Source organism: Nelumbo nucifera, chromosome 4 (genome assembly GCF_055504915.1).
Source record: "Nelumbo nucifera cultivar China Antique chromosome 4, China Antique-T2T, whole genome shotgun sequence".
In the NCBI taxonomy this organism is placed as follows: Eukaryota; Viridiplantae; Streptophyta; class Magnoliopsida; order Proteales; family Nelumbonaceae; genus Nelumbo; species Nelumbo nucifera.
The window spans coordinates 10,823,469-10,848,811 of NC_142652.1; the positions used below are offsets into that span (position 1 = coordinate 10,823,469).

The window sequence follows — 25,343 nt, forward strand, 5'->3', positions numbered from 1 at the left end:
ACAAGAGACATTTCCAATGCATGTTGAGATATACGTCTAGGTTGCTAGTGGACATGGCTAAAAGAAGGATGGCTTCTCCCGAAAACCAAAACACACGGGTATGGATATTTGGAGGTCGGATATGCTCCTCACGTCAACTTCATAGTGCATCATAGGCATGGATTGAGAATATCTCCCGGACATAATGTTATCATTAGTGAGAAGATTCTCGGCACACGACAGTGATGTATTTGTGAGGATGGTATGAAGTGTGTGAGCATATCCGAATTCAAATATTTGGAGTCCGATTTTCAAATCTGCCATGTGGTCAGCTCAGATATGCTCTTCACAAATGGGCGCTCACAGGCACATCCACCATGCATTGGACATATCTCCGTGAATAATAACTAATAGTATTGGAGATGTTTCCAATGCATGTAGAATGTGCGTGTGAGGCACCTGTGAGGCGCCAGGTGTGAAGAGCAGATCCGGTGTGAGTGAACACAAATCAACATATAGCTGAGATCGGCTTCAGTCGGTGCATGTTCGAACAACCTTTACAACCTTACTGGGAATATCTAAGTACCTATCACCTATGTAGTTTACTTCATGGGGTGATATTTCCAGTGCAAGGCCCGTTCGAACAGCCTTAACAGCCTTGCATCGGGAACATCTCCATCGTACTTCTGAACTTCCAATTGCAAGGGGCTCGTTGGGTGTGAGGAGCCAATCCGAACTCACTTTCAAGATATATTCATGTTCTTCGTCTTCTTCATTGTTAACTAATAACTTCCTGAACTTCCCATTCAGGCTTCTAATGTCTGGGCTGTGATCACTAACCAGCCATCACTGCTGATGAAGGGCCAAGAGAAGTGGAAGTGTGAAACCTCACGAAAATGACGGTTGGGGTGGTTACAACTTACATAGATTTCTACGTGTTTTTAGGGGGGCTCTATCTATTTTCGGTGGTATTTAGTATTTACTCATCTGGGTTGGGTTTTTCTATTGTTTATTACGTGATTATGTCGGCTAGTTTCTTAACTTCAAAGTATAATAACTTGAGGGTTTCAAATTGTTCGCCCATTCCTTCACCTTTAGCCATCATTTTCATGTGGGTTGACACTTGTCCTCAATAAAGTATAAACAATAAAAGGAAAAAAGATGTGAATTCCTTCACCTTTATTTCGTTATCTTGCTTCAGGTTTCTTCGAAGCTAACAGCAGGCAGGCGATAAATGCAAAGAAGCTGCTTTGATTTTTGCCTTGGGTTGACTGGTTGATTCAACCACTTGGGTATTGATTTTTACTCATCAATACTGTCGGGTTTCTGTTCTTGCTTTGATTTGAATCTGAAAAAAAGTATTTTTTATTATTTCTACATTTTCCTATTCGTTTTTAATTATTCTGTATCCGTTGGTCTTTTTTGCTCATGAGTAAAGGACAACCCCACCAAATACGCTTGCACAAACAGTTGGGGTTAGGCAGCAGGTGGAGGGAAGTTTGGATTAATGGCTGGTCCAACTGAACGCCCAGTTCTTGAAAACCACTATATAAAGGCGGCGACTGAGGAGAATAACGATAAGAACAAGGAAGACGAGGAGGAGAAACAAGGCGGAAGAGAAATGGCGCCGCCGGCTGCCAACCCAATTCATCGATCGAGCTCGCGGCCTCAGCTCGACCTCAGCGGCGCAGCTATTCAGGGGAATTTTGAGGAGAGAGATCCAACAATTCTGTTGCCTAACCAGTCTGATGATATCTCTCATTTATCTCTGGACATTGGAGGTGAATGTCAATATTCTTCCTTTTTTTTTTCTTTTTTGAGAATATTCCTTCTCGTCACTGTTAGTTCATTTTCTTACTCTTTTGCTTCTCGGTGGATCTGGCGTGGTTATGTCTTCCTTTTCTGTCATTATTTTCCTGGAAATGCGTATCCGAATCTAGTAACTTTATGTTCTGTTACTGTTGAATTTTTGTGATTCTTGGGCGGGTCTGGTTTTCCCCTCTCCCTGTTTTGCTAACACCATGTTTCATTTTTTGTGCCATTTTCTATGTCCTTTCTTTAGCTTAATGTTTTCTGATTGGTGGCCGTTTTTCTTTTCCTTGATTATTTAGATCAGTTTTACCATCAAGTTTCTTAATTTTTATTCTTTTGGTATATAATTTTTGGTGTATTTTATTATGTTGCTCGTCAATTTAGGATTCTTTTCGAAGTGAAAGTGGCTTAGATTGTTCTCCATGTTTCCTCTGCAACTATGCAATTTATTATTTTTCTATGTAGCTGACTAGCTTCTGGTATAGTTTGAGGAACCAATTCCTATGTGGCTTTACCTATTCTGCCACCCATTACATCTGTATCTGATTTTGAAGTTATATCTTTGGGTTCATTGTGATGAAATTTCAGGGTTAGTTCTAGTTCTGCTTTAGAGCTTGAAAATTTGAAATTATAAAACTTCTATATATGCTTAAATTGGTTGAGAACCATGATTTTTGGACGATGAACTAAAATGACAGTTTTCTTATTAGTTATTTCTCATTTTTCAGCTTTGGTTTCTTCTCAGAATTGATTGCTTCTGGTTTGACAAAATAGATGTTTTATCTTGATACTCCAGTAATTCCATTTTCTTGCTGGCAGGATCACTGATTAAGTTGGTATATTTCTCAAGACACGAGGATCGCTCAGTTGATGATAAGAGGAAGAGATCTCTAAAAGAGAGACTGGGGGTTTCTAATGGTAATAGGAGAAGTTATCCCATTCTAGGTGGGAGGCTCCATTTTGTGAAGTTCGAGACAAGCAAGATTAATGAGTGCTTAGATTTTATTTCTTCCAAGCAGCTTCACCGTGGTGGTATGCATTACTATTTTCCTTTTATTTTTTGACTATGTTTCTTTTTTCCTTTTTTTTTTTTAAATTGTGAAACATAGTAAAATATATTAGCTCTTTAGTTGATATTTGTTGCTGAAGTGTCTAACGTACAATTATTTGGAATTTTGTTTTAAAGTTTCCAAGAAATAATTAAGCCTTTTTACTACGCAAGTTTCAAAGAAATACTTAAAACATTTTTAACACATGGTTAATTGTGGTAAGTTTCTTATTGACAGGGACTGATTCACAATGTTGGCATTCTGGGGCCACAGCCAATGAAGATGCAATAATTAAGGTAAACCTTGTACCGTAGATTACTTTTGGCAATTACTAGATTCTTATTTTCAAGCAGTTTGTTAAATATTTACCTGAGCTACACCAAAGAAGGAACTTAGGCCTTATAAAGGATCTTTTGGAATCCTAACAAATTGATCAACATAAAAGACGGAAGTCGGGATGGGATTGCACAAGTCATTAGTGTTTGTTGAGTTGTCAACTATTTAACCTAGAACTGCTCTGCTAGATTTCTCAACCTATTCCTCTGTTGCATATTCATGCTTTGCTGAAAAAAAAAAAAATCATACTCCTAAAGACATTATAAGGCTCTCCCCTGCATCACCTAAGGACATGTTTCTCATCATTAAGCAATAAAAGAATCTGCTTCATAGGTTTGCTAGCTTAGCTACCCTTCATCAAAACTAAAATTTGTATTAACTTCTTTTTTTTTTTTTTTGGTGACAATAATGGAGAGATCTGTTCTGGTTAGTATACTTAACTTAAGCTGTTTTAGTTCCATTAAGAGGTCTTAAGATGCTAGCAGATTTCAATGATCTATACCTTATGGATTGATAATGAAAACTGTTATAGGAAAAGGCCTTTTCAAACCTTGGTCTCCTAATAGAAAAGCAACCTATTGCATCAACCATGAAGAATGCAAGATTTGATGGAGATTCATGGAAAGATAATTACTGAAATGGACCAACTATTAACTGATGTTTTTTTTTTTTTTTTATTTATAGCCACCACCAAGATGGATATTGTCCCCCCTACATGCACACGCACAAAAAATAGGATGAAGGAAATGGTCATGAAGTAACATAAATAAGAGAAATGAGAAAAGGATTCCTTTAGAGCTTCTAGACACTACATAATATTTTTATATTCTTTTATTTTATGTTATTAATAGCATTATAACAGATCATTACACTAAATTATTCATCTTGCGGGTTTTTTATTATTATTATTATTATCACTATTATTATTATTATACTATTTCTTTTTTATTATTTTCTTATTTGTTTGGGTTCAATCGACGTATACGTTGTCATCCTCTTTCTAGGACCAAAACAAGGGCTCAGCCCCAATATTTTCTATGTTTTCTTTTCTTCTTTTTTCTTCTCACAAATATGCTGATTTTCAATGTTTTGATACGGGGTTTATACTTTATGCTTATTTCATGTGGATTATGGTAATTATTAGTTAAAGATACTTGCTTATTACTATGACATCTATGGAACTTCCCTAGGATTTATACTTTTTATTTTCAAAAAACTTATCAAATAGGTCCTAGGCACCAGCCTAGGCAACTAGGTGACAAAGTGCCCTGTTGCCTAGCTTTGCCTTGGTGACTTGAAAACTATGGTAGCTTCATATAGTCATTAACTTTTCCAGTCATCAATATGGTCTTTTTCTCTCTGTAAATATTTGCATAGTTTGGAATAATATCGGCATAAGAAAATTGTGAACTACAATCAAAGAACTGGTCTTCTGTCTGCTTGGACGCCTTGGAGTTTCTAATTGTTCTTAATGTTTGTTTATTTCTTTTCTTAATGGATGTTGGTAAATTTATTAGTTAACATTTCTGTGAAGGCCACAGGTGGTGGCGCATACAAATTTGCAGACCTCTTCAAAGAGAGACTTGGAGTTAGCATCGATAAGGAAGATGAAATGGATTGTCTGGTAGCTGGAGCAAATTTTTTGCTTAAGGTGTTCTTCTATCCTTTGGCTTATGGTTGTTTTTAATTAAGAATCTCCTTCTGCTTATAGTTGGCTTATGGTTGTTCTTCATTAAGCTTACTTTGTGTAGGCAATTCGTCATGAAGCTTTCACACACATGGAGGGTCATAAAGAATTTGTCCAGATTGACCATAATGATTTGTTCCCTTATCTCCTTGTTAACATTGGATCTGGTGTTAGCATGATCAAGGTTATGGTCATCTTATTTCCTGCCTAGTTTACTTTTGGTATTCAGTGACCTAAAACTTACTGTTCAAGGAGTTCTTGAGGATCTCATGTTTTCTTCTGGTGGTATAGGTAGATGGTGAAGGGAAGTTTCAGCGGGTTAGTGGGACCAATGTTGGTGGTGGTACTTATTGGGGCCTGGGAAGGCTTTTAACAAAGTGCAAAAGGTCCTCCTGGCTTTCTTCTATTTATAGTATATCCTAGCTCTTTTTTTTTTTTAATTTTTTTATCCATGTTAACTAACATCCATATCTAATTCCAGTTTTGATGAGTTGCTGGAGTTGAGTCAACGTGGAGATAATAGGAAAATAGACATGCTTGTTGGAGACATCTATGGTGGCATGGATTATAGCAAGGTAAAGGTGATAGGTTTTTAGGGTCCGTTTGGTTCATGGGACTAGGGATCTGGAATCGGAATTGGAATGGGTCATTCTGATCCAACTGTTTGGTTGGGTGGAATTGGAATCCCATTCCCATTTCCGCTGGAATGGCATTGCCCCATTTAAGGGAATGGTCATTCCCTTCCCCTCCCTTGGGAATGAAAATCCCATTCTGATTCCAGTTCCTATCTGAACTAAACAGACTATGGGAATAGACCATTCCGATTCCAATTCCGACTGTGAACCGAACGGACCCTTAACTATAATTGTTTGTATCCTAAAAGCATGGTAGGAGAAATTTCATGTACATAACCAAGGAAATTGCGACGTTATGTCAATTATGATTGTGAATGATGTAACAAGTCCTGGAGCACCAAGTTCTTGTTATTCTTGTTCCTAGGCTGCTAGCAGTTCAGCTGTTATGCAAACAATCAGTGAATTTGAAAGACATGCTTGAGAGGCTGCCTGAGGAAAGCCTTAGAATCTGACCACCTATCTAGGATCTAAGATGCAAAGATACATATGTGGTGTGTACATATTATGCATGTGCATTTGTTTATCAAGAGTAAAATTATGACAACATCAATGAGGGTGTTGTAATAAGAAAAAAAATGACAATCAAATGAAAAAAGGAATAAAAGTTAAAGGCAGGAAGGCAAGAAGAACCTCAGAAAATATAAACCTACATGTGCTTGTGTGGTAAAAACTGATGAATTAGCCTTTCTTTTCTGTGCTTAAGTTTTACATTGGTTAGTCAGTCTTGAAATGTCATTAGAAAGAAACAAAGACCAAAACTACAAAACACACACACACACACAACATTGGTGTAGAAAAAAGTCTTCACATTATTGAATTTTTTCTGTGTTTTGGCAAACCTGCTAAAACTCATGCTTCAAATTGTGTGGTACATTTGAAGCTGGTCTTATGCCAATTTTGTGTGCCTAATATAGGCTTTATATTAAAAGACATGAAAAGGTCATGTATTATATATAACTAAATCATTGTTTCTAATTCCACCAATTAATGAAATTCATGTTATCCATTAAAAAAATCTTGAAAAAGGTCAGATGAGGACTTACTATCATAGTCATATCAATTGATATGCATTTATGATTCCACTAAAATCTTAGCTTTAGAACCAGTGTTGTAAGACTCGAACTAGACACAAAACCTGAATGCTTGCTGGGTCACAGGTCAAATGGTTTGACCGTGAGTCATAAATAACATATAATATATTTTTTCATTTTAAAACACATGCAAAAACTGTGACTAGATGGTTAGTTTCTTGATTTTTGATGCAAGCAACCAGGGTTCAAGTCTTGCAACTTACATTTTATTCAAGATATATGTGCATTTAATGACTATATATTAAAGAGACATAAATAGGCATAAATAACAAGATATTATTAATGGTAATAAGTTAACATGCATAACCAAGAAGCCATGAGTTCAAATCTTTCTATTTTCATTTTAAAGTTTCTAGTGATTTAGTGGCCTGAGCAGGTTGTGAAAATCAGCTGGGTCATTGAAACCCATCTGTTTTTCAACAGTTATCTGGGTTTGACTCAGCCCAGGTTTTATGGTCCGACTGTTCAGTCCTGTCTGAGTCTTTCAACACTGTTTAAAACAAATACCTAACTGAACTTCTAAAAGTCTACACAGAAACTCATATTAGAACTCACTATATTGCTGCTGCACAGGAAAATCCAAAAAGAACCAAAGCCGAATTGAGTCTATGTGTGTGGTGACACATTGTTGAGTCTATTATGGACCTTTATTTTAATTCAATCAAAGACTGGCTGAAAGAAGATTGACTGAACTGTCAAGTGGATAACCAAACTACAGCATTTGTTATTTGTATTATGATTCGGCCTGCCTTTGAGTTCTGTTATTCTGATAGCAGCCAAGAAGAAAAGAAGAAGAAAGAAGGAAGAAAGAGAGAGAGAAAGAAAAGTCTGGTTCGAATTAGGGAAAAGATACATTTCCCATTCGGCCAGACATGTTTTATATTATTAATATAATGGAAAAGACACATGTGCCCTTATTTAAGTGAGGGACACTAGTTCTAATATAATATTACAAACCAGCAACCTCAACATAAGTATAAAGATAGAAATACCTCTACACTAACACTCCCCCTCAAGCTGGTCAGTATATATCATATAATCCCAGCTTGTTACATATGTAGTCCACTCTTCCCCGACTCAACCCTTTTGTAAATAAGTCTGCCCACTGGTTTCTTGTGTTAACATATGCATTGTCTATCACTCCATTCAGCACCTTCTCTCTCACAAAGTGACAGTCAACCTCTATGTGCTTGGTTCTTTCATGAAACACCGGATTAGAAGAAATATGAACTGCAGCCTAATTGTCACAATAGAGCTTCATTGGAGTGTTAATGTTGTATCCTATCTCCTGTAGAAGGTTCCTTAGCCACACTAATTCACAAGCAGTATGTGCCATAGCTCTATATTCTGCCTCTGCATTACTTCTCGCCACGACTGTTTGCTTCTTACTTTTCCATGTCACCAGATTACCCCCAAGAAAAGTGCAATAATCTGTGGTAGACCGCCTATCAGACATAGAACCGGCCCAGTCAGCATCAGTATACCCTTCTATTTCAAGTTTTCCACCACTTTTGTATATCAAACAACGACCAGGGGCCCCTTTTAAATACCTCACAATTCTTAGAACCGCATCCCAATGAGGAACCAGATGTTTCTGCATGAACTGACTTACCACACTAACCGCAAATGAAATATCTGGCCGAGTAATGGTTAGGTAATTCAGTTTACCTACAAGTCGTCGGTATCTGCCAGGGTCTTCAAACACTTTACTCATATCACTGCTCAACCCAATATTTGTTTCCATAGGTGTTTCAGTTAGTTTAGCACCTAACAAACCTGTTTCTTCTAGCAAATCAAGCACATTTCCTCTGACACAAATTATTACCATGCTTAGATCTTGCTACTTCTATCCCCAAGAAATATTTCAATTTACCAAGGTCCTTTGTTTGAAAATGTTCCTGTAGAAAAGTCTTCAACCTGTTAATGCCCATTTTATCATTCCCGGTAATAACAATATCATTTACATACACCACCAATAGGATTTTTCTTGCCTGAGAGTCATGACTGAAGACGGAATGATCAACTTGGCACTGTTTCATACCAAACTTCTTTACCACCTCACTGAACCTACCAAACCATGCTCGAGGAGACTGTTTAAGCCCATATATAGCTTTTTTTAGTCTGCATACCTTACCATCCTCCCCCTGAGCAACAAACCCTGGTGGTTGCTCCATGTAGACCTCCTCGAGCAAATCACCATGTAAAAAGGCATTCTTGATATCAAGCTGATAGAGGGGCCAATCATGCATAGCTACAAGAGAGATCACAACACGAACCGACCCTATATTAGCAACTGGGGAGAAGGTCTCTGTGTAGTCAATACCATAGGTTTGGGAGTACCCTTTTGCAACCAATCGAGCTTTCAGGCGCTCAACACTACCATCAGGCAAATACTTAACAGTATAAACCCACTTACAACTGACAGCCTGCTTTCTAGGAGGAAGAGCGGTAAGGTCCCAAGTATGATTATGAAGTAGAGCTGAGAGTTCTTCTTCCATTGCACGACACCACCCTGGAGAGGCAAGGGAAATAGGATGAAGGGTGCAAGTGCGTTTACCTTTCCGCAAGGCAATGGGAAGATCAAGATCAGATATTGGGTTCGGGGCTGGTGTGGAGATAACTTCCTGATCTGTCGACGGTGATGGATACAGAGGAGTAGCAGCCGGTACATGTGGGCGATGTGTATACACTTGACGGATAGGTGGGCGTTCAACAGGTGGTGGCACTGGAGGCAAGGACTTGGTCACGGCTGGAAAAAAGGGAACAAAATCGGCAATTGGAAGTGGAAGAGGGGGAGGTGATGAGGAGGAAGAAGCATCACCAGACCCCAAGAAAAACGGAGTAAACTCAAAGAAGGTAACATCAACACACACAAAGGAACGTCGAGAACTAGGATGGTAACACTTATACCCTTTATGGGTCCGAGAATAGCCAAGGAAGATGCACTTGATGGAACGTGCATCTAACTTGTCCTTCCCGGGGCCCAGATTATGGACTAAGCAGGCACACCCAAATACCCGAGGAGAAAGAGGAAACGGAGACAAGGTGGAAAACAAGGTAGTAAATGGGGAATGACCATCAAGGATAGACGTGGGCATCTGATTAATCAAGAAGCAAGAAGTAAGCACCGCATCACTCCAAAAGGGTTTGGGAACATTCATTTGATGCATGAGGGATCGTGCTGTTTCCAAAAGATGATGATTCTTTCTCTCAGCCACCCCATTTTGTTATGGGGTGTAGGTACATGAGGTCTGATGTATAATGCCATGTTGGTCCAAGTATTCTTGAAATGATGAAGATAAATATTCACGGCCATTATCAGAAAGAAAAATTTTAATGTTAACACCAAATTGATTGCGAATCTCAGCATAAAATTTCTAGAAGATGGTAAACAATTCACTTCTTTCTTTCTTTAAATAGAGCCACGTCATCCTTAAAAAATCATCAACAAAAATGACAAAATATCTCTATCCATTGTATGACATCACTTTATAAGGACCCCAAACATCTGAATGAACCAAAGAAAAATGACTCGACACACGGTTATCAGCCCTAGAACTAAAGGGAACACGATGGTGTTTCCCCAACTGACACGACTCACAATCTAACACAGAAAGTTGACTCAACGAAGGAACCAAAGATTTCAAAACTTTCAGCGAAGGATGACCAAATCGATAGTGCCACTGGAGAGGAGAGAGAGATGACTGGAGAGCTGTTGATGTTCTGCCACCACCGTCAAGATAATACAATCCACCAGCTTCATGCCCTCCACCAATCTTCATCCCCGTCTTGAGATCTTGAAAAACACACATACAAGGGTAAAAGGTAATAGAACAATTAAGTGACTTGGTCAGCTTACTAACAGACATAAGGTTAAACGGAAATTTAGGGACATACAAAACTGAGGATAGGGATACAGGGTCCAGGTCAACATTACCAACACCACAAATGGAGGATGTGGAACCGTTAGCAAGGGTAACAGATTGTGATGTTGAGCAATGAGAGAGGGAAGAAAACACACCTGGAGTTCTAGTCATGTGATCGGAGGCTCCAGAGTCAATAATCCAGGGATTGGGAGTGGATGCCAAACAAGCCATACCTGAGTGTGCGAAAGTAGCCGTGTTCTGCTGAGATGTGGATTGGACAAACCTCTCATACTCATCACGGGGAACACTCACCATCTCCTTCTCGGGACCATCTGTGGATGTAGGAGGCATCTGATCAGCTGAACGATTCTCCTGTCTGAAACTGGTGTCACTAGTCATGGCATGATTGGCCCAGGTTTGAGGGTGGACCATGCAAGTCATAGCAATAATTAATGGTATGTCCATCCATAAAACAATGAATACATCTCCTCGGACCCGAGCCACATCCTCTACCACGGGCTCCCCCTGAATCTCTACCTCCAGTACGACCACCACCACGGTTATATGTAGGTCCACCATCACCACTCCGGCCATATATCGGATCACTGCTACCACCCGACCAGACTGAGCTCCTCGAGCTCCACCTCTAACACCACGGCCCCTTGACACTGCAAAGGCTGATCTATCTGAGACATTAGAATTCTCAGTAGATCCAAAAGAAGTCCTCCGAAGTCGAGCAAACACCTCTTCTTAGGAAGGGAGAGCTGACCCTCCTAGTATCTGAGCCCACACTGGTTCATACTCAGATTTCAGCCCCACCAAAAATCGAGTCACATCAAGCTATTCTCTCTGTTGTTGCTGAATTTTGACATCAGAAGTGAGGGGGTGATAAACATTCAACTCATTACAAATGTTTCTCATACTAGCATAGTACTTCTCTAGACTCTGATTGCCTTGTTGCAGATTAAAGTATTCCTGATACAGCTGATATACTTTGGTTGTATTGTCTTGACCAGAATACAACTTCTTAGCATGGTTCCACACATCTTTGGCAGTGTTAAGAAACATGAAATTTACACTAATCTTGGGTTCCATACTATTCCATAACCACGTGATAATTTGTGCATCCTCTTGTTCCCAGTCTTCATACTCATGAGAATCAGTGGAGGGTTTCTCCTCCCTTATGTGTTTCACCTTCTTCTTTGCCTTCAGAAAAATTTCTACAGATTTAGCCCAAGGTACATAATTCTCTCCATTCAGTTTAATGGAGGTCATTTGAACATTCAGGTAGTCAGTAGGTATCATCACATTAGATTTGCTATCACTGTTATCTCCAATTGCTGAATTCTGTTATCACCGAATTCGGCGTACTACACACTACTTGATCACACTGGTTTCAGCACTTGTTATTGCTGAAGGTTGCACTCTTTACACCACAAACCCTACCCTACGACTACCTGAAATCTCACCACTATATGAGAACCACTCCCCCTTCGAATTACACAAAAAGCAGCATAAACCCTAGCACACTACAGTCTGAAATCCCATCATACGATCTGAAACATACTTCCTATTTGATTTATAACAAAAAATATTCATAGAGATCTCTTACCTCATCACCCGAAAAACAAACCAGACCAGAAGAAAATCAGTCCACACAAGACACCCACTACACCACACGAATCAGCCCTCTTCTGTTCATCGATTAGGGGAGGGCTTTCTTAGAAACCACAGCAACCGACCATGAACAGCACAACTGGAGGCATAGAAACCTCCAAGGGAAGAGGGCGACCACTCCTTTTCAACCCTTTCGCTTATCTCCAATCGATGGCAGAGAAATCAAGAGAAAACCCTAGATTGAGTGCGCAGAGAACAGAAATCTGGGCAGATCCGAGTTGCTTAGTTGAGCTTTGATACCATATTATGATTTGGCCTGCCTTTGAGTTCTGTTAGTTTGATAGCAGCCAAGAAAAAGAAGAAGAAAGAAGCAAGAAAGAGAGAGAGAGAGAAAAGTCTGGTTCGAATTAGGGAAACGATACATCTCCCATTCGGCCAGACATGTTTTATATTATTAATATAATGGAAAAGACACATGTGCCCTTATTTAAGTGAGGGACACTAGTTCTAATATAATATTACAGATCAGCAACCTCAACATATAAAGACAGAAATACCCCTACACTAACAATTTGTTATTGTAGAATGAGTCAATTTGTCATTTCAGCTTTAGTTTAGTGTGCTATTTTTTTAGTTCTTGACATTGTAATTATTGAACTTATTATGTAAGGTTTCCATCTTAATATGATGAACTTATTGATTTTTTAATGGTTACAGATTGGCCTGTCAGCGTCGACCATTGCTTCTAGCTTTGGCAAGGCAATTTATGAAAATAAGGAGCTTGAAGACTACAGACCTGAAGATATTTCCTTATCCCTTCTACGAATGATTTCATATAATATTGGGCAGGCAAGTTGCATTAGATCAACCTTTTAGTGTGCTATGTTCAAATCATGCTTTATTAAGTTGCTAACATCTGGGGCTCACTTTAGGAGTCAGTCCTAGGGAAAAATTGTAATAAGCCATTGGACTCTGACCTTCCTTGTTCCCACTTACACAATGTTGGTAGGGGTGGATTCGAGCCGAATACTTGGCTATTCGAGCTCGGCTCGCTGAAGCTGTATTAGGCTCGAACTCGACTGCAAGCCAATTAAAAAAAATATACATATAAAAATATTTTTTATTTTACATACAAAAAATTAAGAATTATAAAAATTATTTACTATTATACATAAAAATAAAAATATTATATATAAAATATTATTATTTAAAATAAAAATATTTATATGTATATGTATGTATGTATGTATGTATATAATAAAAAATATTAATTTATTATACTAGGCTCGCGAGCCTTATGAGCCAAGCTTCACTAGGCTTGAGCTTGGCTCGAAGCTCGGTTTAAACCGAGCCGAGCTGAGCTTTTCACGAGCCGAGCTCGAATAGCTTGTGAGAAGCTTGGCTCGTGGCCACCCCTAAATGCTGGTCATGGCCATCTGGGGTCTTGAGAGGTGCAGGCTGAATATAGACCTAATCTCTGACACTTTTTTGGGTGGTGTGAAGTAGCTGCTCTCAGACTCAAAACCACGTTCTCATGCTTATTAACCTAAGATGTTCCCATTGCACCAAGCAATGACCCCGAGTTAGATCTAAATAGATATTGTCAAATTATATAAGAGTTGCAGACCTTGTCCAATATTTGAATAGGGAATATATATTATATGTGCACTATGTATAATTCAGCCATGTAAAACTGCCAACACATTTCAAAAACCAATGTGTAAAAGAAGCTTTCCCATGCCTTCAATATCTTTATCCTAAAACCTTCTGTAGGGTATCTTTCCTTTCCTTTCTTTCCAAAATTCCATAGCATGTGGCAGAAGAGATGATGCTTTATATGATCTTAGCATCTGATCCACCTGCAATTGATTGCCAAGCTGGAAATAGTGCAATTGCACTTGCCTGCCAAACCAACTTTTTGAGGGAAAAACTTCCATATATCCAGTTTAGTGCCTTCTTGCATGTAGAGAATAGATGGTTGATGTTCTCCTTTTCTTTGTTGCACATGAAGCATTTGCTTCCATATTGTAGTCTCTGCTCTTAACATGCCCTAATCATTGAAACACTCTTCAGTGCCACAAAATATACAAATGCGTCCACCCTTGGAGGCACTGGATACCTGAAGTTCTTTCTAAGCAAGAAACCTCCAGATTTATTTTCCAGATTTATTCAACTATCCTTGACAAGGGAAGGATTTATTGTGGGGGCCCTAACAGTATGACAGGTCTGATGAAGTGGAATTCTGGGGTGCCATGGGATTATCTTATGCTAATCATATACTTGATGAAAAAATTTACAAGATAGGCACCAACAACATGCTTCTTTTCTCAGGTGACTGCTGGTCACCTTTCTTGTACTTTCTATTTTTCTTCAATAATTTTTTATTTACCTTAAAAAAATAAATATACAATACATTCACAAAGTGGGGTAAATCGATTAGGATTGATATTTAGAAGTGGACTTTTTCATGGAGATTCATGGGATCTTAAAGGTAGTATAAATGGGTAACTAGATGAGAGGAAGTTGAATAAGACAGTTCAATCGTGTTTGTGGAAGACCAACTATACTAATGAGAATGAGTGTTTTGGTGCATATTGATGGCAAAAAATGACATGGGTTTGGTAGTGAGCAAAGACCTAGAACTTCTCATTTGGCATAAGATATGGCCCTCAATAGAGTAGAGTTAGTAGTAGAACAGGATTTTTTTCTCAATCCCAAATTGCTGGGATAGGAATTAGTTAAATTGAGTGTATAAATGTGCATGTATGCACTTGTACAAACTTGCATTTTCATTGGACAAATCCCGGACCTTGTAGATGATTACAAAATTCTTTTCTCAATATTGTTGTATTCTCATTGTAAATTATCTTTTGGAAGCTGTTAGAGTGAGCCGAATAGGGGTAGTTTAGTAATCTCATGTCAGTTAAGTACTTTGCTTATGTGGCTGTTTTATTAGAGCACTCTGCCCCACACTTAAGTGTGGGCAGTTTAGTCTTTGTAAGTGTAATTAGAACCTAATAAACATAAGGGGGTCGACTGAATGGGTGACTAATCAGTTTCGACTAAACCCTCCTGTTCTCTCTTTCTCTTGTCTTCTTCCTCATCTTCTTCTTCCTTCTTCAATGGTTCGGATTACTGTAGCAGCTCCAAAACATGGTATCAGAGCGAGGTTTCTGACCTGCTTCTGCTTGCAAAGCATCTCAGCTGTGTTCGTGACACTCTCTTCTTTGTTTCTGGTTAGTTAATGGAGAGAGCTGGTTCGCCCTAGGTTTGAGACATCACAGTTCGTTGCTCTCTGCTGCGCACAGTTTTCTTCATCAAGGAAGGTGATTTCATCCGTGAATGGTTGGCTGATACTCTCAAAGGAAGGTTGGTTATTTAGTCCTTTTGTGTTGCTGGTATTTCTGGGTAGGAACCCTTCAAGTATTTCTGGGTAGGAACCCTTCAAGAAGTGAATTGTTTCCATTTTTAAAAAATTCCATGCTGAAATACGCACACAATTTGGTGTTCCAATCAAAATTCTCCGTTCAGATAATGGTCATGAATACTTTCTTACTTCATTTCAACAGTATTTAGAACAACATGGCATTATTCATCAGACATCATGTGCATACACCCCTCAACAAAATGGGGTAGCTGAACGGAAGAACCGTCAGCTTCTTGAAACTGCTCGGTCTATTCTTCACCACATGAATGTTCCTAAACGTTTTTGGAATGATGCTGTACTCACTGCATGTTTTCTCATTAATCGGATGCCCTCCTTCATCCTTCATGGTCGGTCTTCCTTCTCTATCTTGTTTCCCACTTTATCTCCCTTCCCATTAATTCCTCGTGTCTTTGGTTGTGTGTGCTTTGTCCACAATCTGAGCCCTGGAATAGACAAGTTAGATGCACGCTCAATTAAATGTGTCTTCCTTGGCTACTCACGGACTCAAAAAGGGTACAAGTGTTATAATCCCATTACCCGGAAGTGCTATGTCTGCCCTGATGTCACCTTTTTTGAGTCAGTCCCCTTCTTCTCAAGTCCTGAAGTACCTTCGTCTCCACCCGCACTTCCTCTTCCTCTCCCTGTCAGTGATCCAGTTCCAGATGTTGTTGTTGGAGTAGACTCATCACCTCATCCCGTGCAGATCACCACCGAACGTCCACCAATCCGGCAAGTGTATACACGTCGAACGACACCGGCCCCTCCTCCAGCTTCTACCTCATCTGCGGATCCTCTCATGGCTCCTATTGTTGAACCTTCAGACCTTGACCTACCCATTGCCTTACGGAAAGGTAAACGCAGTTCTACCCTCCATCCCATTTCCAATTTTGTTTCATTATCTCGTCTTTCTACATCACATCTCCAGTTTGTTTCCCTTTTATCCTCTATTTCCATACCTAACAATGTTCAAGAAGCTCTCAGTTCACCTGATTGGCGGCGGGCAATGGAGGAGGAACTTTCTGCTCTTCAACATACTCAAACGTGGGAACTTACTACTCTCCCACCTGGTAAGCATGCTGTGGGATGTAAATGGGTGTATACTGTGAAATACTTGCCAGATGGTAGTGTGGAGCGTCTGAAGGCCAGACTTGTTGCTAAAGGTTACTCACAATTGTATGGAGTGGACTACATGGAGACATTCTCTCCGGTGGCTAAGATTGGTTCTGTTCGTGTACTAATTTCCCTGGCAGTTATGTATGATTGGCCTCTGTTTCAGCTTGATATAAAGAATGCCTTTCTCCATGGTGATCTTGTGGAGGAGGTATATATGGAGCAACCACCTGGGTTTGTTGCTTAGGGGGAGGATGGTAAGGTATGCAGATTGAAGAAGGCAATTTATGGGCTGAAACAATCACCGCGTGCTTGGTTTGGGAAGTTCAGTGAAGTGGTGAAGAGTTTTGGAATGAAACAATGCCAGGTAGATCACTCAGTGTTCAACTATGACTCAGAAGCTGGGAAGATTCTATTAGTGGTCTATGTGGATGATATTGTCATTACTGGCAGTGATAAATTGGGGATTGGCAAATTAAAGGTATTTCTGCAAAATCATTTCCAAACAAAAGATCTTGGAACATTGAAGTATTTCTTGGGAATAGAGGTTGCCAGGTCAAAACAAGGTGTAAATCTGTGCCAAAGAAAATATGTTCTTGATCTATTGGAAGAAACAGGATTGTTAGGTGCAAAACCGGCTGAGATCCCTATGGAACCAAATGTTAAGTTGAGCAGTGATACAGGAGAAGTAATTGAAGATCCTGGAAGGTATAGACGACTAGTGGGGAAGCTGAACTATCTGACTATCACGAGACCCGACATATCCTTTGCAGTCAGTGTGGTGAGCCAATTCATGCAGGACCCTCGTATACCTCACTGGGATGCAATTCTTAGAATTGTGAGGTATCTGAAAGGAGCTCCAGGCCGTGGACTATTGTATAAACCAGGAGGAAAACTTGAAGTAGTAGGGTATACAGATGCAGACTGGGCAGGCTCAGTGAATGATAGAAGATCTACTACGGGCTATTGCACATTTCTTGGAGGAAATCTTGTGACGTGGAAGAGTAAAAAGCAGACGGTTGTGGCCAGAAGTAGTGCTGAAGCTGAGTATAGGGCCATGGCACATACTACCTGTGAGTTAGTGTAGTTGAGGAATCTTCTACAAGAAATTGGGTTTCACATGGATAAACCTATGAGACTGTATTGTGACAACCAAGCTGCACTCCATATCTCATCCAATCCTGTATTTCATGAGAGAACAAAACACATAGAGGTTGATTGCCACTTTGTGAGGGAGAAGGTCCTTGCTGGAGAGATAAACACAGAACATGTGGGCTCGAATGATCAATGGGCAGATTTGTTTACAAAAGCTCTAAACTCAGGGAAAGTGAACCATCTTTGTAACAAGCTGAGATTATATGACATATATTCTCCAGCTTGAGGGGGAGTGTTAGAGTGAGCCGAATAGGGGTAGTTTAGTAATCTCATGTCAGTTAAGTACTTTGCTTATGTGGCTGTTTTATTAGAGCACTCTGCCCCACACTTAAGTGTGGGCAGTTTAGTCTTTGTAAGTGTAATTAGAACCTAATAAACATAAGGGGGTCGACTGAATGGGTGACTAATCAGTTTCGACTAAACCCTCCTTTTCTCTCTTTCTCTTGTCTTCTTCCTCATCTTCTTCTTCCTTCTTCACTGGTTCGGATTACTGTAGCAGCTCCAAAACAGAAGCCAAGTGAGCTTCAAAACACAACTTATTATTTTCAATACCTTTTTACAAAGTGATTTCTCTCAGCATTCTTAAGATTTTGTTTTCTTCAAGCTGCTACCAATGTTGGATTTTGATGTTTGAAGCATATTAATGAGAGTGCTTTCCATATTTTTGAAGAGTCTGATCTCTTGTTAATGCATATTGTTGTACTACATCAAACTTGCAAATTCAGAGTCCAGCTATTTAAGAAAGCATTTAGGTAACATGTGATTGTTATAGACATTCATGTGAAGTTAATCTACAACTTGTTTTTTTTGATTTTTCATTTTTGGGGTGTCTCTCATGATCTTAATTAATTTGATGCAGTTGTTGTACTATGTGCTATTTAGGAGTGTTTAAGTGTCATATGATTTTTATAGACATTCATTTGAAGTTAATCTACAACTTATTTTTTATGCCTTTTCATTTTTGGGGGATGTGTGCCATGATCTTAATTAATTTTGATGCAGTTTTTCCTTTTTGATTTTCATTCATCTAAAATATTTCTATATTTGGTATTTAACTCATGAAGACCAACTAAATTTGGTAGATGGGCTGGCTTATAAATTGGTTTCTTAGTGTTTCTAATTTGGATTCCTGCTTATCAGATCTCTTATTTGAATGCACTTCGGTTTGGGATAAAGAGGATATTTTTTGGAGGATTCTTCATAAGAGGCCATGCTTACACCATGGATACTATTTCTTTTGCAGTTCATTTCTGGTAAGTATAAAAATAAGTACTAAACTTTCAAGTATTAGAGTATAGGAGCCACCTTTTTTTCTTTTAGTTTATTAGATAGTGGTAATGAAACTAAACTGGAAAAATGTTGGCTCATCAGATGCTTTCCAACTCCTAAGTTTTCAATGTACTAAAGTTTGTGCCTTTAAATTCCAAGTGACGGCTTCACGAGTGTCTTGAGTTTGTTGTCTTTCTTGTTATTTATTTATATTGTAGGAGAGGAGAAGGGGGGATCACATTGCTTGTCTCATTTATGAGGTGCTGGCATACTGGAGCTTCAAAGTGTGGAGATGGCTTATAAATTCCTCATTTCAAGTTTTTAAATTAGAGTCCCAATTTCCAAGTGCCCTTACTCATTAATCTATCTTTTAGAACTCTTGCTTATGTTTGAGGGCATTTTGGAGCACAAAAGCTTGAAATGAAGTAACTTTGAGTCATGTCCATACTTTGAAGCAAAATGGTGTCTAGACCTCTTAAAATAAGAAGCTAATGACAACCTCAGTTGAATATTTTACACTTGTTGTTTAGGTCAAAAGGTGAGGCAAAAGCAATGTTTTTGCGGCATGAAGGGTTCCTGGGAGCTTTGGGTGCATTCATGAGCTATGAAAAGCATGGACTTGATGTCTTGATGGCCCATCAGTTAGTGGAACGATTCCCAATGGGTGCACCTTATGTGGGAGGAAAAATTCATGGCCCACCACTTGGGGATTTGAATGAGAAGGCAAGTATATATTGTAATATTTAGTCAGCTCAGTTAATGTGTTTGATTCTATCAGATTCAGATGTAGAAAGTCAGACATGCTGCTGTTAGATGGCTGATGGCCTAAACTTTGTTCTAGTATCTCAATTTTATCTGGTCAGATGTGAACTTAAAAGAAGGTGATAGACTGCATATCTGTCTAGACATGCCAACTTTGGCTGCTCTATTAGTTCCTCTACCTCATTTCTCTGAAATGAGCGGTTCCCATAGCAAATTAATAAAATGATACATACTATTGATCAGGGGTTGAAGTTACGTAAATTATTATTAAATTACAGAAAACTCATGGCGGAGGAAGATTTCCTGGCAATAGTGGGCTGGACTGCCCAAAACAATCCAGGATAATGCCAACATGGACATGGTGTGTGTGTGTGTTCTGGGGGTGGGGGTGTTTAAAACAGTTAGCAACAGAATTGGGGGCTCAAGTAGTATGAATACATTGCTGACTAAAAAGGTAGTATGAACTATAAAGACAAAGATAAGTTAATAGCATGGCAGATGCCTTAGCCAAACAAGAGACAAGCAGAAATCAACTTTATTGGAGGGTTGCAACTCGCAACTAGGAATCTAGTTCCCTAGGTTTGTATATATGGATTATGATGGGTGAAGTAGCGTAAGGCTACCAAGGATATCGGGGCGTTTGGAACAAATTTTTCTACATTCTACATTCTTTCTTTTTTCTTTTTTATAAATATTCTACATTCTTTCCTTCTTTTATTAATAAAATGTGGACAGTTGTCAAAAGGAAATTGATACATACTGTTGATGACAAAAAACATTAAAATGTATATTATACTCAAGATGTAATTGTACCATTGATTAATAAAGTGAAATAATGAAATAGAATGTTCTGTAAAATTCAAATAGGTAGGACTAATATTTGTTCCAGGAAAAATCTATGTTGACTGTTAATGCTTACTTTTACATTCCTTTATAACTTTTATTTTGGTTGACACACTACCAATAAAATTAACGTAGTTTTTTTTGATTGGTAACAGTAACTTCATTCAAAAACATTAATTAAAACTTTAAAAGTACATCTACCACACATCCTGTGATGGTGTTGACCATTTAAATAAAAAAATATGACATAGCCCAGAAAGGATCTCCCCTAGTAACCCCTTGTTTAGCTAGTGTGTCAGCCAACCCATTTTCTTTCCTTCTAAACCATCTAAATGTCACATCAATCTCCTGTGAAAGACACCTTATTTCCCTCACACTCTGCCTATGAGTCCATAACTTATCTTCTTGCATCCACCCTATTACCAGTCTTCCAGCCCCCTCAACTTGCAACAGATCACTTCTTACGGGTGCTGTAGATGGTCTTCTTTGCACCTGACCAAACCATCTTAATCTACTTCCTCTCATTTTATCACCTATTGGCGCTACTCCTAGGTTCTTTTGAACGACTTCATTTCTGGCCCTATCCCTCCTAGTTTGTCCACTCATCCATCTTAGCATACATATTTCAGCCACACTGTTTTTTTTTTTTTTTTGGACTTTTTTTTCTCGACTGCCCAACACTCTGCTCCATACAGCATTGTCGGCCTTACAATTGTTTTATAGAAATTTCCTTTTAACCTGAGTGGTATTCGCCTATCACATAAGATCCCAAATCCTCCCCTGCATTTTTCCCATCCCTATGGGTGGCATCCTCTTCAATCTCTTCCCTATTATGAGTTATTTTTTAACAAATGAAAAGGAAAATAAAAGGCCTTAACATTTCATTTAAAGTGACATACAATGAGAAGGGAGCACAAAAGAAAGAAAATTAAAACCACCTTTGAAAATTCCACATCCACAAAGGCCTCAAATATACATTGCAGCTCACAGACTTGATAAAACCGCCAACAGAACTAGGAAGCCAACAAACACTACCAACTGATAAAAAAGAGAAACCTTAAAGTGGGAAATGACCCAACTGACACAAAAAAATCCATTTAGGTAGGGCCACATCCATTTTATCTAGTATTGATAAATTGTCATGTAATTTCTATTAACATTCGGCTTCATCCATACAAAGAGAGAAAAGAGGACATCAGAGGTGCATGTTTAAAATGATACTTCCACCTCCAAAGAGTAACTTTTATTGAAAGGGCAAATATTATGTACAATTAGAGTATTGCCCTTAAGACATTATACAATTACAAAACAATTAAATGAAAGGAACATATACATCCAGTCCTATCACATCACTGTATAACACAAAAACTAGTTACATTGTGCCTTAATGGTTAGAGATCTGTTATTATACTCATCTGTCAGTAGTAGAGCCTTTCTAACCACACTATAGATGGAGAACCTGTGAATGATATGAACACTACTCAATTGATCCTATATGTTCAAATGGTCATTTACTGAGATATGATAATTCTAAGCATGGTGTTACATCAGGGTAATTTTGTCCTGATATTTACATAAACAGGGACTATAATGTTGTTTTCTTTTTAATCAGGAATAGTAGAAATATTTATGAGTGGTCAATTGACCTGCAACTCTTGTATTCACGCACAAGCTCCTGTGTCTTCTCTCTTTTCATTAAGCTTTCACTCTGAATCTGTAAATTAGTGCTTCAAGTATATGTTAAAGGTTAAAACATTGAGAGCAAGAATCTCAGTACAATACAAGAAGTTTGCATATAAGAATTAAGATTGGTTCAAATTCATTCCAAAAAGTGAAATGTATACTTAATACGAACTATACTGATGAATCCTTTGGAGCAAGTATGCAAGCTACCACTGTGTGAGTTCATGATTAAGAAAATGAAAAAAGCAAGGTTTAAAATGTCGATGTCGATGGAAAAGTTGCTTACCAAAATATAGGACATATGTCGGAAATGTCGATGGGAAATCTTGTAAAAATTAGAGACAATGTGGAAATATTATGAAATATGTGGAAATATGCGGAAATATGCAATGATATTTTGTAAAATGATAAAAGAAGCATTAAATACATATTTCTAGACTATTATCTTATTCCCTACCATTATATAAAGCTAAGAAACTAAGATCAATAACAAATTAGTAAATGACGATTTACTGATTTATTATGCATTTTGATGTTTTTACAAGGTTATCCGATATTTTCTTTTCTTATTTTTAATTTTGATTTATTATAAATTCTAATATATTTTTTTCACACTAGTAAATAGAAATACATTTATTCTGATTTTTTAAATATTAAAGTTATAATACATATGCTTTATTATAAATTTAATAAACTGATTCTCCTTTTTGTAGTATTAAGATTATGATAAATTCCGATTTCTTATAAAACTTAATGAATTTATTACGATTTTTAATACTAAATTTATAATAAATTATGATTTAGTATAAAATTTAATAAATTTATTCTGATTTTTTATATTAAATTCAGAATATGATTTATTATAAAATTTAATAAAAATTTTCTGATTTTAATAAATATTTTAAAAACACAAACTAGTTAATATTTTATTACTTGAAAAATATTTTATGTTTTATATTATAAAGTAATTAATTTATTCTTTTGTTTTTTATTTTTTGTTAATTCTTTTTTATAAATATTTTATTTGAAATATTAAATAGAAATTATTAATGGAATAATTTATATTAATATACTGTATTATATTAATATAATATACTAATATATTATATTATTAATGTACATTAGTCGACATCCTGTTGACATAATAGGAAAATTGGTCGTTTTTTTGGTTATTTGGACTGATTTGGTCGACGCTTCCGAAATATAGGAAATGTCCACTGAAATAATGTAATTTTTATATTACCATCCATTTTCATGTCGGTGAGCCTCGACATCGACATATGTCAGGCGACATTAGCGAAATGTCGCGACATTTGAAACCATGGAAAAAAGAATAACTCCATAATAAAGGAGATAAATGAATGGGATTTTAATTAACTTCACTTGATATTTTCTATTATATGATGCTAAAAATAAATTTAATGGAAGGGAAAATTCAGAAACTTTTTTATTTATATATAATTCTCAATCAAATCTAGAATAAATTGTAATGGAACAAAAGAAGTGCAGACACTGAGCTGTTAGCAGTGTTAAAAGGCCTTCAACTTGCTGCTGAGATAATTTGGTGATTGAACGGGACTCTGAAGTAGTCATTTCTTTGCTAAATTCTGGAAAGGATGTTCCTTGGGTACTTAGATGCTTGATCCGTGAGGTTTTCTCCTTCGGAAGACTGATGAACTGCTCGTTCAATTGAGTTGCAAGAAGTGCAAATGAAGCTGTATTATAGATTTGCCAAACCAGGAGCTTCAAGATCTGAATTGATTTGGGGTTGTCTGGGTCCAGGTTCTTTGTTGTAATAAGGTCATAGAACTCATAATGTGATTACTGATCTGCTTAGGCTGTTGTATCAATTTCTTTTTGACCCCTGGGGTCATTTCTTTATTTATTTGGAATGGAATTTAATTCTGCATAAATGCTCATCATGCTTAGACTGTCTAAATTTTCCTTTATTTTGGACTTGACTAAACTCTTGTTAAAATGTCAATTTGATGATTTTCAGATTGTACAAAAGGTAGATAAACTACTCCAGCTGTAACTTTTTCCTGATAAAACGTTTCCACTTCAATATGATAACTTTTGTCCTACCATTTAAAGTGACGTGCATTGTCCTATAGGACCATCAAAAACTGCTCCTAATTCTCTAGAGAGAGTTGTTAGTTTCAAAAAACAGGAACTCCATGTGCCAAATTTGCTATAATAGTCCTGAAACCAAATTGTAGCCCTATATTCAGATTCAATAGTCAACCTTGCAACACAGACTACTTGTTGCTCCTCCATGAGACTAAATTGCCACCAATTGTGTATGGTAACCCAGGGTAGAAAGCCTATCATCAATAGAACCAGCCTAATGTACATTTATATTTTATCAATTACATTTCTATATGCTTCAATCTGAAGATGACCATGCCACCATGGTTGAAAGGTGGCTTAATTATATTTTATCAATTACATTTCTAGCTCTCACGTACGACAAATATTAAAGAGGGAAAAGTTCTCTAAAACAGAAACAATTTCTTGAGACCGTTCAAGAAAGGTGGCTCAATTATATTTCACCATTCTGATCTGGAGAACAGTGTTATCACCCATTCACAATTTCTGAAGTTATTCCTGGTTGGCTTGGCAGTGCTTAGGGTTGAAATTAGAAAAAGAATCCAAGAACCTCTCTAAGAACCAATAACAGGCCCCAAGGAATTAATCACAAACCAAGCTGGAAGCAGGTTTCAAAGCCCTCAGATCTTTTTTTCTCCGATCTGTAATCAATAGGATTTCATTTCATTATAGAAGGAGAAATTACAGTACGGATTTAAGATCACTTTTTAAAGACATATGAGAGACATAGCTTATTAAAAGTTACAAATTTAACCCAAGCCCCCAAAATTGATCCCTATATACCCCTTATTTTGCCAAAGTATCAGCCATCCCATTTGCTGTTCCTGAACCCACTTGAAACTTGCCTCAAGATCCTTTACTAAGCAACACCTGGACTGCTTGTCGTCCATCCAGGAAATTGCTAATTTGGATC

At 37.7% G+C, this 25,343-nt stretch overlaps 1 protein-coding gene across 6 annotated transcripts in view; it reads left to right on the top strand.

The window, feature by feature from the left end:
• Positions 1-794: 794 nt before the first annotated feature.
• Positions 795-25,343, top strand: part of PANK2 (pantothenate kinase 2) — a 78,449-nt gene continuing 53,900 nt past the window's right edge. For 2 of the 6 annotated variants that reach the window (XR_016085433.1, XM_019195983.2), the window contains exons 1-11: positions 1,118-1,271; positions 1,418-1,760; positions 2,611-2,823; positions 3,078-3,136; positions 4,711-4,827; positions 4,928-5,047; positions 5,155-5,249; positions 5,345-5,438; positions 12,790-12,921; positions 18,905-19,017; positions 19,564-19,756. Coding sequence is in view for 5 of the 6 variants with exons in the window: in XM_019195983.2 (XP_019051528.1) it covers positions 1,487-1,760; positions 2,611-2,823; positions 3,078-3,136; positions 4,711-4,827; positions 4,928-5,047; positions 5,155-5,249; positions 5,345-5,438; positions 12,790-12,921; positions 18,905-19,017; positions 19,564-19,756 (1,410 nt within the window). In the remaining variant the exon portion in view is untranslated. Of the gene's footprint in view, positions 948-1,115; positions 1,272-1,417; positions 1,761-2,610; positions 2,824-3,077; positions 3,137-4,710; positions 4,828-4,927; positions 5,048-5,154; positions 5,250-5,344; positions 5,439-12,789; positions 12,922-18,904; positions 19,018-19,563; positions 19,757-25,343 lie in introns of those variants that run through there. The other 4 variants (XM_010244759.3, XM_088902983.1, XM_088902984.1 and 1 more) reach the window with 4 other exon arrangements.